Source organism: Anarrhichthys ocellatus, unplaced genomic scaffold, assembly GCF_004355925.1.
Source record: "Anarrhichthys ocellatus isolate YVR2014 unplaced genomic scaffold, GSC_Weel_1.0 scaffold22, whole genome shotgun sequence".
NCBI classification, from domain to species: Eukaryota; Metazoa; Chordata; class Actinopteri; order Perciformes; family Anarhichadidae; genus Anarrhichthys; species Anarrhichthys ocellatus.
In genome coordinates, this window is record NW_022280052.1 from 3,447,929 (window position 1) to 3,459,357 (window position 11,429).

At 40.5% G+C, this 11,429-nt stretch overlaps 2 protein-coding genes across 7 annotated transcripts in view; one reads left to right on the forward strand and one right to left on the reverse strand.

Annotated features, from left to right (window-relative positions):
- rabgap1l (RAB GTPase activating protein 1-like) overlaps nucleotides 1–8,448 on the forward strand; it is a 104,015-nt gene extending 95,567 nt beyond the window's left edge. For all 6 annotated transcript variants that reach the window (XM_031859564.1, XM_031859566.1, XM_031859567.1 and 3 more), the window contains 6 exons: nucleotides 1,933–2,043; nucleotides 2,549–2,653; nucleotides 3,188–3,271; nucleotides 3,684–3,755; nucleotides 4,244–4,444; nucleotides 5,125–8,448. In XM_031859564.1, the coding sequence (XP_031715424.1) occupies nucleotides 1,933–2,043; nucleotides 2,549–2,653; nucleotides 3,188–3,271; nucleotides 3,684–3,755; nucleotides 4,244–4,444; nucleotides 5,125–5,280 (729 nt within the window). In that variant the 3' untranslated portion in view covers nucleotides 5,281–8,448. The remainder of the gene's footprint in view (nucleotides 1–1,932; nucleotides 2,044–2,548; nucleotides 2,654–3,187; nucleotides 3,272–3,683; nucleotides 3,756–4,243; nucleotides 4,445–5,124) is intronic.
- Nucleotides 8,374–11,423, reverse strand: LOC116390180 (interferon-induced protein 44-like). Its single transcript, XM_031859572.1, has 7 exons — nucleotides 11,356–11,423; nucleotides 10,691–10,739; nucleotides 10,360–10,555; nucleotides 9,935–10,087; nucleotides 9,676–9,847; nucleotides 9,393–9,493; nucleotides 8,374–9,043 (listed from the first exon to the last, which is right to left on the reverse strand). The coding sequence occupies exons 1-7, from the start codon at nucleotides 11,405–11,407 to the stop codon at nucleotides 8,840–8,842; spliced, it is 927 nt and encodes a 308-aa protein (XP_031715432.1). The 5' UTR covers nucleotides 11,408–11,423; the 3' UTR covers nucleotides 8,374–8,839.
- Between the last annotated feature and the right edge of the window lie 6 nt (nucleotides 11,424–11,429).

Here is an 11,429-nt window from a genome sequence, read left to right on the forward strand (position 1 = left end):
AGGTGTTTTTGGCTGCTGAGAGTGACTTTATCTTCAGAGGGTAAGAACAGGAGAGGTGAGGCAGATAGTTAGACATTCACACAAACTCAAACTGCCAACAGACGGCATCTTTGCTCTATTGTATCAGGATTTCTGTCCTTTCCTCTTGGTCCTCTTTAAATCAGTCATTTTTGTTTTTCCAAAATCAGCTTAGGGAAGAGAATAATGATTTTTCTTCCAAATTGCCCTGAACTGTGAATTGTAGTTAATCTCTCTTTATACCCGCTGCTCATTTAATTTGGAAAGTATACATCTTTTTTTAAGTAGTGGACATATTCTAAGTTAGAAATGTTGTACTTTTGCTGTAACAAGAAGTTTTGAACAGTTTACAGTTAAGTTTTAAAGTAAAGGCCCATTTCTTCCCTTTTGACCCTCACCTTCATAATGTAATGGATTGGTGTAAACATTTAAAACCTGGGTCCCTGTTTCATTGTTTCCACCTACCTGTAAGCCATATTTCAGATGTATACTGCTCTGACCTTACAAGGCAAATAAACATCCATTTGGCCTTAATTGAATAGACTTTAAAATGCTTGAGTTTCTTAGTTTATTCAGTTGTACTTTTACTTAAGCATTGGAAAGAGGAAAGTAAGGAGAGGCAGAGTGAGGCTAGGAAGGGAAACTCCGGATCATGCGTTAATGTTTAGTGTGTGCTGCTGGAGGCTCGATATGAACACGTTGTTGTTGACTGTGTGACTGTGGACAGCAGCACGGTAAGCTACCTCTGTTCCAAAAAGGATTTTAACATGAGAGATTTCGTTCAGGATCTTAAGCTCTACAGATCTACAGCATTCACTAATCTTGATTGATTCATCCCGGACATTAAACTTGGGTATGTGAGATTTTATATTTATTAGTCATATATTTTTTTATTTTGCCGATTGCTGTTTATTAGCCATGTTGACGTAGACTGTTTAGCAAGATGTTTAAAGGTAGAGTGTGGAATATTTTAGTGTAAAGACTCAGATGTCTCATCACATTAAAACAAAAACAAAAAACACACTCCCACACTAACGAAGACGCTGTAGGTCTTTCCTCTGTTTGCCCAAATGAAACCCGTCACCTCTCTGCTCACAGGAAGTGATTCATTTAATCTGAAGAGCGTCAAACAAACTGTCTCCAGAACATGTGATTGAGTGTGTGTCTAATGTGTATAGCTGTTCAGGCGAACGTTTATTTGTACTTTTTGATCTGCTTTGTTATACCGTCATTGTTATACATGTTTATTGATATTACGTAGGGGTGTGTGTGTGTGTGTGTGTGTGTGTGTGTGTGTGTGTGAGTAGTTAGGAGTAGAAGAGGTCATTGTTAGGGGGACAGGATATCAGCGTCAGGTGACAGCTCGTAATCGTGTCAACTGTCCCATTGAGGCATGGCCGTCATGTGAGACTGTTTACAGGCAGACCAGTAGTCATGAGACTCGACTAATGATCTACAATGCAGACTTTAAGATGGTGTGTGTCTTATTAGGTTTACAGGGCTGCAACAATAAATTGAGACTAATGGAACAAGGACCGCTGCCTTTTCCTGATCAATGAAAGCTTCTCTTTGTTTCAGATAGAAAGCTGTTTATTCAATTTCAGAATTTCAAACCTTTGGACATGTCGTATTGTTCTTACAAACCTGATTAAATGAACTACCTAAAAACACATTGTCAAGTGTATAGTGAGTGTGTTTGTCTTACTTCTGTTATCACAGTACTTTGTAGATGCTAAATGTTTGTTTAATTTACAGCTTCTGTCGTAAGATGTAACTAAAAAGTCACTTCTCAGAGACGTTCATCAAAAAGAGGCGTGTGCTCCAGAGTGCATTGAATATGTGATCCGTTTACGGCTTTGCATTAACACCACAGGCACTCATACATTGTCCAACTGCGTGTATGTGTTTGTCCAGAGGGAGAACCGTCGTCTCCAGGAGGCCAGTATGCGACTGGAACAGGAGAATGACGACTTGGCCCATGAACTGGTCACCAGCAAGATAGCCCTTCGGAATGACCTGGACCAGGTAACACGGCACGTTTTAACACGCACAATATAGTCTGCTTACTTTGTGTCAAAGCTGAATTCATTTATTCCTTGAGTCCGTATGTGTTTACATGTAGTATTTGTTCCTAACAGCCAACATTGGTTGTTTTAGGCATAGAGCTGACTGAGAAGGATAATATGCTCCAAATGCATATTTGAAGTGCGCTGCAACGAGCGATTAAAACATCCTTTCTTTGACAGCAACATAAACATCAAATGTACGCAGAAAAACATTTCCTCGTCTTTCCTGATATGAGCTTTAACTTAACAACTCGTCACACCACTGGAGGAATGCGGCTGTAGTGGGAAGTTGTCGGTGTGAATCTCTAGAACTGTATTAATGAGTTCATAGTACAGATTATCAAAAGTGCAATTGTTCCAGTGCGTCAAGATTTGAATGTGCTAAGGTTGCATATTTGGTACCAATTGGTGTGTGTGTGTGTGTGTGTGTGTGTGTGTGTGTGTGTGTGCGTGTGCGCACTCAGGCAGAAGACAAGGCCGATGTTTTGAACAAAGAGCTGCTGAGCACCAAGCAACGTCTGGTGGAGACAGAGGAGGAGAAGAGACGACAGGAGGAGGAGACCGCTCAGGTAACATCTGCACTCTGTTCACCGTCACCTAGTTAAGCTCCTTAACTGCAACCCTAATTGGTCTACTACCTCAATGATCTTGAGGTAGTAGAGTGACAGCTATGTTTATATTATTGTAATTTATTTATTTATAACTGTTTATGAGTCAACAAAGTATGTGTCCCTTGTGAAGTTAGCTTAATGGCTTCACTATGTTTGGCTTTGATTATTTTAAACTCCACTGAAAGTCCAATTTAGTAAACGGGCATGAGAGCGGGATGCACACCCTGCGCGCTGTTGTTGATTCGAGGTTATACACCCACGTATATTTTATTATTATGCTTAAAGAGAGACTCTTACAGTGTGCTATTTAACCACAGTCAGATAATGACTTGTATGTCTGCACAGTGGATGTGTGGTTGTTATAAATCCTTGCCACGGCTAATTTATCTCTCTGACATTTGCATATGTACAAACATTGTGTCACAGCGCTATGTCAGCTCACCCTTCTGTACAATTTATTGTTTTTGTCATCTTGTTTTGTTTTTCTCTCAGCTGAAGGAAGTGTTCCGGAGGGAGCTAGAAAAAGCAGAGCTGGAGATCAAGAAAACCACGGCGATCATAGTTGAATATAAACAGGTTGGAAAGTTTGAATTGCTTAAAACCATCTGCCGTATTTTAAATGAACATAAATAAATAAACATCTCACCCATTTGCTCTTTTACAGTCAGTGCATTGGACTTTAGGTTTTACAAAACCGTTAACTGCAAAGATTCGATTTTTTTGTTTTTATTCACACTGTTTCTGTAAGTGTTTTGTAAATAAAAAGGTCATATTATTGAAGATTGAACTACATACCGAAGACCAATGTTTTTTGTTTCTTGAATATGAGGAGATGTGCGAGTGTGAAAACAGTTTTGATGGAAAAGATCATAATGCTCAGTTGAGTTTTCCTCGAGAAACTCAAGTTTATAAATCTAAAATGTGTCCGTTATCTTGTAGTTCACATGTGTCGTCTCTTATGTAACCCAAAATCTTCAACTTGTTGCAGATCTGCTCCCAGCTGAGCACCAGGCTGGAAAAACAGCAGGCGGCAACAAAAGAAGAGCTGGACATTGTCCGGGTGAGATCCCACTGTTAATCCACAGCTACTGTAGCAGATGCAAGTTAGGAGACTTGTAAAAGAACAAATTAATTAACAAGACTGTGTTTTTAGTTCACTTAAGACAAGCCCAGGTCGGTACATTACCACACCTATAAAGAAATGATCCAGCACCGCTCGTTTAGCCCTTGTGGGTGTGACAGTGTATCAAAGAAAGACATCCGGACATTCTTCTTGATGTAATGTCTTACCAGTTGAAACAGGAAGTTGTAGTGGGACATAACACAGGAAGGGAATAATCAAAAGTCTTCAGGAGAGCGATACTGTAGTAAGTGTTTATGTATTACTTCCTCTTATGTCTCGGTGTTGGTTGGTTCACCACAGCATAAATGTGCTATTATTGACTGTTGTAGCATGTTAGCTTTGATTGATCTGAACTCAAATGTCTATACAGTATTTTCACCCACTAACCTCTGCTAATGCGCCCGCTTGTTTGTGTTCCCGTGCAGTGTAAAGTGATGGGCTGTGACCACTGTAGGGACCTGTTCACAACGCTGGGGTCCCTTCAGGCTTCGTCCCCTGGCAGAGACAGGACGTCCACCGAGCCGTTGGACGAGGAGAAGGACGGACTGAAGGAGCAGCTGAGGCACCTGGAGCTGGAGCTGGCACAGACCAAACTGCAGCTGGTGGAGGCCAAGTGTCGCATGCAGGTAAGCAGCTCCGAGAGGGACAGTGATATCAAAAACAATCATAATAACGGCTGCAGAGAGCTTTAGGGAATAGATATGAATAAAACTAACATTAAGATCTAAGTAGATATCACAAAGAATGAAACTGTAGTTTGCTTATAATAACAAAACAAAGACACCAAACACAAACGAGTCTAAAGCCATGCTCACGGTCATAAACCAAATTCTTGGACAAATTAAAATGTTGACCTGATAACGGCGCTAGATGACAAGTTATTGGATCATCAAAGTACATCTGTGCCAAATTTCCTGGCAATCCATCGAATCCTAAAGTATCAGAGAAATATCAACTTCATAACCTTAAAAACACCACATGATAAAGATGTCATACAGTAAATACAAAAGCACCTGAACCCATTCTAAAATAGAAGTGCATGCAACTGTGTATGTGACACTTAGGATACACAAAGAAGATAGTCCATTAAGTGTATTAGAGCACACAGGTGCGTTGGAAAGACCGTTGCTAATTTGAATCGGCAGTTGTCGTAAAGTGCTCATGTGTGATTGGAGATATGTTCTGTAGCTGGACGGGATGGATAAAGCGCTAGAAGACAGAGCCACATGACAAAGGGCAGTGATTTAGATGAGCTCCTCAGTCCGCCTCCTGCCAACTCCTCTCTGGTCCTCTTGTGTATTTGCAGGAGCTCGAGCACCAGCGGGGATTACTGATGAACGAGATCCAGGCGGCCAAGAACTCGTGGTTCAGCAAGACTCTGGGCTCCCTGAAGAGCTCTTCCTCCTCTTCCTCCAGCTCCACATCCCAGACCCCCTCCTCTCCAAAGGACGGCCCTGCCTAGAGGACCCTCCCTCCATCGCTCATTCCCCTGCAGGATGCACATTAGAGCTGAGGAACACAAGTTGAAGAAACAAGCAGCAGAGAAATGCAGTATTCCTTTTTCCCCAGCCGCTGGCACAGCAGAGCTCACCAGCTACTTGGACTGCATATATCTGAACGCATGAGGAGGAAACGGGCGGAGGACTGGACCTGCCACCTGTCTTTCCCAAACTGTTTCTCCTTCACTGGTAATGTGACGGGAGACGGTGCATTAATCAGTGAGGCTTGACGACCACTGAATTCAAATTTCAGTGTTTTTTTAATTTTATTTTATGTTCAGTTGTTGCTGACACTGTTTTGTTGAGATCTCATTATAGGAGAGCTGAATTAACACATACGATGGCGTCCCTCATGCAGGTGAATCATTTAGCTCCACCTTGTGACCAGATAATGCTACTGCAGTTATAGTCAATTTATATGTACGAGATTATGTTTTAGGTAGCAACATTCAGTCTCACAATTTGAACAATATTTCAGTGATAGTGATAGAGCTCCAGACGCAGAGATATTATAAGTGTGCCGAATAGAAATATTAGTGATCTACATTCACCGTCTTCATCGCAGCAAAAACTCTGAAAAAAGGAATACTGCATTCAGTCTTAAAGGTCGACACAAAAGGTTGTATTTCTTTATAGTAATATAACGTAAGCAATGTTGTCATATAAATATGTATAACTAATTATTGATTTTTGTAATAATCTTGTACAGTTCTTTAAGAGAAGAAAAAAAACACAATGAGAAGTTCTTTTGTTCATTTTTTTATTTTTATTTTTTACCGTTTGGATTTTGAATGTCATCTCTCTAGATGTTGACGTAAGCACAGTGTGTGATCGAGTCGGTCGAATCTAAATGCTGACGAACCAAAGTGACAACCTGCAGAGATCCTAATGTCCCTCCTGTCTTTATCTGGGTTGAAACGACTCACGGTGTGCAAGAGAACTCTAAAGAAACTTTAGTTCCAGTTCCAGCTCTTGCCTATACATCTTTAATTCGCTTTTTTTGTGTTTCACTACATGCAGATTTCTAATGTCCAGTCATCGGTTTTTTTTTTAACAGCTATGATCACAACAGAAAGTGTCTCTTTTCCCTTTCTGGCTCCATTCCGTCTTTTCATATTTTTGATGATGATTCAGTTGTAATTACTATAAAACAATGGCACACATCTTCTGTGATAATGTGAGGTGCATATGTACGAGCTACATATTGACCTCAGTTGTAAATGTTGAGTTTTGAAAATGTTTTTAAATGTGTCCGTTAATCAGGTTGTTTTAAAGTGACCAAGTTGTCTCTGGTGTCTGCAAACGGTCAGTATAGTTGGAGATGTCCGGGCTTGTGAGTTTCTGGTATTTGTTCTTTACAGACTGAGATGTCGGAGATGCACTCAGCTGTGGTATCACTAGCGGTCGCTACCAGTCGGGTGCCGTGTAAGAGTAGTGAGTGAGGAGTGAGCAGGCAGTAGATGGCGGTATAAAACAATAAAAGGTGTTTTGAGAAAGTGTGTCACTTGAGTTTACAGCCATAAGTGAGCACCCAATCTGTAATGCAGTTTTGCAAACTCACTCGCTTACTTTCACACATGCAACATGCACAATAAATTGGGTAACTCTATAGTACAGTGTATGCTCTAAGTATCCGTTTCATAGCACAATTCATCCCTAAGTAAACGCCTAGCATAACATTAATAAACAAGATTAAGTTGCGGTGTTCCCCGTCATTGCCAAACAGTTCTAAAGCCATTTGCACAGCTGTCCAAACACCTTCTTTTCCCGTTGTCAGGTTAACACAACACACTTTTTAATTAACTCTGCGCAATGAGAACAGCATATCTCCCCTGTGTCCATGGTGGACAGTTGGCTGTGTGGCTCAGTGCCAACACTTTAATTTGTGTATGCTTGACAAGTGCACGTCTCACTTAGGAGTATAGTTACTAGTTCCTAGTAGTACTTTAACTAGTACTATGTAGTTAAAAAGATCTAACTGAACACATGAGCTTTATTGACTTTGAAAGAAAATAAATAAAATTCAATAACTACAAACGTGATTACATTGCTGGTTGCTATTATCTACAGTAAATGTGAGGACCACAGCCAGTGATAAAGGACACATACAACGATTAGCAGGCAGAGAGCTGCAGTGTAGGTGCCAAATGTCCCGCTTTATTCTCTGGTTGTCACTGAAATCAGCCTTTGGACTCTGACCGAGCCCATGTGTACTCGTTTGTGTTCCAGTGTGTTTTTCGATGTGTGTATGTACAAGTGTGTTCTGCGCTGTAACTCAAGTGGTTGAAGTTGAAATGGTTTCTTCTTCACATGGCTGCCTTTTCTGTTGATGACGGAAGCTGTTGGCTGATGAGAGGGAAGCCATCTGACAGTTTGAGTTCCAGCTGTGCCATAAGAGCTTCGCCTCTGCTCTGCTCCGTCCCCAATGGTCTTCCTCTGTGCTCCCAATGACCTGAACCAACCTCACCAACAACCATGTCATCTGATCTATTGACAGATGTGCTCATTATCATTTCTAACCCGGGGCCTCCCAGTACGACCACTGCTCTCTCAATGGCCACTGAGCAGCTCTGTGGAAGGAAATGCATCAATATGATGCAAAGGGAGAGGAAGGATTCATTGAATCCCAGGAGGCTTTTGTATTTCCAGGACATTCCTGCTTACCTGTTGTTCATCATTCTTGTTGGTCACACCTGTGACAGTTGCAGTACAAAGTCGTACAACCAGTTTAATGTAAGATGTTGCCAAGCTGGAGAAAGCTCCTCGTCTTTTATGTGCACTAACACAACATCTGTATTTTAAACACTATTTCAAAATGTGCGTATGTTCAAAAGTTATCCTGAGCACAGAGCATAGTTATTTTTTAACTTATTGTCACTGAGAGGACGGCTGCCAATGTATAATCCACTCTAATTCAATTGATTTCAATGATGCAAAAGCAAGTCTGATAAGAGGTGTGATGTGAGTCCTGATACACAGAGAGGGATTGCTCCTCAGCTGGTCCGACTCCAACACTGTTTGCTGTACAATAACTCTCTGACATTAATAAATTTCAGTTTTTCTGTTCATTCATGCACTTTGAGCTTTTATTGATCAACAAAATACTGACAATAAAGGATCTAAATAAGGAAGTGTCCAAACTCTACATGACATTTTATCACTGACAAAACTAGAAGCACAAACTAATATGCATGATTTGATCTGCTAACACTGGGAAGTTGTTTCTATGGCATCAAATGCTCTTAAGAAAAAGAATGTTCACTACAAAGCTTGATGAGAAAAAATAATAAACTGCAAGACTTTGAACCAGGATGCATAATGTAAAGCAGCTAAAGCTAAATCTGGGCAATGCACACAATGCACACGTTTGGAATCACCTGTTATATTGATGTTTTTCTTCATATTAACAATAGCTCGTTGTTATCAGCCATTTATCCATTTATCCAGTGCAACGATAAAGCTATGAATGGGAGTAGCCATCTTGGCCTGCTGGACGATGGGTCATTTTGAGGAACTCATTTACTACAGTTTTACTTCTTTGGTTTCAATGCTGCCGAGTCGGTCACTGAGGTCATCAAAGTAACCATCAGCGGAGCGAAGCATCTGGATGACAGCGGTGAGAAGTAGGATGTCACAGTTCTGGTCCAACTCAAACTCTTTGCTGTAGTTCTTCACCGGAACAACACAAGAGACCGGCACGCCGAGCCGAGTGCTGACGACCTGCATCTGAATCACAAAAGCAACACAAAAGATGCCAATGAGGGAAGTTGTTTACACCACAAGACAAATAATTGCATTAATTTAAGTAAAGTCTCATGTTTTGTTTTTTCTACTACTACCACATCAGAGAGGTTGATTGTGTTACATGTATGCATTGCTGTAGGTTATTACCACCGATTACAATTCAGCGACAATGTTATTATTGTATATTAAGAGAACTTAAGATAACAAGACCTTAAAAAGTTAAATGATTTTCTGATTTGTTACCGTGTGGCTTACACACAGATCAAAAACATAAAACTGCAAACAAGCCTCTTCACATTTTCTTTCTTTCTCAATTTAAAGTGGATCTCACCATTTGCTCAATGTAGCCGCTCCTATAAATGTTCCTGATGTCCTGTGAAACCAAAGGGCAGGCTTCATCCACTTTAGTCAGCAGGACCAGCTGAGGAATACCTGGAAAGAAAAAGAAACGTGTTCAAATAGTTCAAATCATTTCTTACTTTGAAAAAAAAAAAAATGAAGACATCTTGTCTCTATCTCTAAAATGCGGTGTCTCTACTGTGTTATACTATGAGAAACAAAATGTCTATTACCTTTTATTTAAGCTTTTCTATTAACATGTCGTTTTTACTGACCCATCAAATTGACTTTTTTGCGAATAGCTTCCAGCTTCTGCTCCAGCTTTTCAGGCATGATGGAGACCTTGCAGGCATCAATGACGTAGGCCACACAGTGGATTTGATCCTCCAGGCCTGGAGACTTGCGATAGCCGCTGGCCTCCGAATGCAGAGGAGCTGACGGGTTGAACTGAGTCATACAGGTGAAAGAAAAGGACGGTTTGAGTTATTATTGTGTTTATTATCCTGCTGAATTTAACAAAAAAAAAAGCTGTACCTGATAGGTGTCTGGCAGATGACCTTTGAGGATGCTGATGATGTCATCGCCATCAAGGCCCATCCCCGTGCTTTCCTCCAATCCCATGGTATCACACAAGATGATTGGCAGTGGTTTTCCTCCTCGTCCAGCTCTCACTGGGTAGATGCGAAACTGTCAGATAATACGTAATGGAGTTTATCGCACAAGATTGTGGATGGTGAAACTTATTCAGCACAAAGACTCATTCACGCCTTTTCAAGCATGCATAAGCAGGACTGGGAAAGCATACTTGACCAGCATCCACAAAGACAGCTGCTTTCTCATATTATCACAGTAGTAATGGTGTATATTATGTTGCTTATTTGTGGTTGAAAGATCAGATATATGTTTTACAATGATATGAACTATATACATGTTGATGCAGTAGCTGAAACCAGCCTAACCTGTGTGGTGACGCTGTTGGTAGAGCAGCCGGCGATGGCCTGGTTGCTGACGTGGCCTCTGAATACAGAGTTGATGGAATTGAAGAAGCTGGACTTTCCAGCTCCAACGAGTCCAATAAGCAGGACCCGAACCTGGGACACAGAGCCGGATACGGGGCAGTAGATCTTTATACTCTCCATCATCTCTGTCCTCGTCCTGACGAAACAAGAGCAGCTTTAAAACATCTTCAACTATAATAAAGTCTTTTTGTAAAGAACACTGTAACATGTTAAAAATGCGTACAGTAATAGTATTATTCTATGATGCAAAGTGTTGTCACATCCAGCTTACTCGTTTTCCCAGACCATCGGCCTCCATGGCTTCTCAAATTCTGGGATTGCTGTTGAAAAGCAAAGAACAGCTTTTAAAAACATATGATCAAATCTTTATCAAATATCATCCACCCATCTAATTTAAATTCTGTTACATTGTAAACGTCTTTTGAAGTTATGAAACATGAATTCAAGTGATCAAGTAATTAAATCTAAAAGTAAAACCACTCCCTTGTTTGTTTCCTTACTTTTCCCTACAAAATTAATATTCACACTGAACTGAAATTCAATTTTCACTACTGGTTATTATTTGTCAGTCAGTGGTAAAAAGAAAACTACAGCTATCTGCCACCTAACTAGAGCGAGCCTGTTCAAACCTGCTGTCGTGTAGCAACAACAATCCAGATGTATCCAGGTGTCCTTTTATAAAGAAGTCTGATTTCTGGTAACCAAATTGATGGTGTTTGTTTATTGTGTGTATCCTGGCAGAACTTCAACAAAATAAGAATATTATTGAGTTTTCATTGTGTAAAGTGCAACAAAAATATAATTTATGAAAACGGAAAAGATAAATGCTTTGCTTATAGGTGCTTAATCAGGCTTGCCTTGTGCTTGATGTAAGACACGATATCTTTCTTTGAAACATGGTTAGCATTAATATTTTGTTGTTTATAGTGAACTTACCCTCCACTTCATAGACTTCACACTCGGTCAGTTTGAGGTCGTTGCCATGCATCTCTGCAGCAGTGAAGTTGTAA

Bases quoted from the DNA above. Each gene is read 5' to 3' on its own strand.
- LOC116390180 (XM_031859572.1), bottom strand. From the start codon at position 11,407: ATGCATGGCAACGACCTCAAACTGACCGAGTGTGAAGTCTATGAAGTG. The intron at 10,088-10,359 runs GTTAGGCTGGTT...ATTATCTGACAG, and splicing joins CCAACAGCGTCACCACACAG to TTTCGCATCTACCCAGTGAG. The intron at 9,494-9,675 runs GTCAGTAAAAAC...TTTTCTTTCCAG, and splicing joins CAAAAAAGTCAATTTGATGG to GTATTCCTCAGCTGGTCCTG.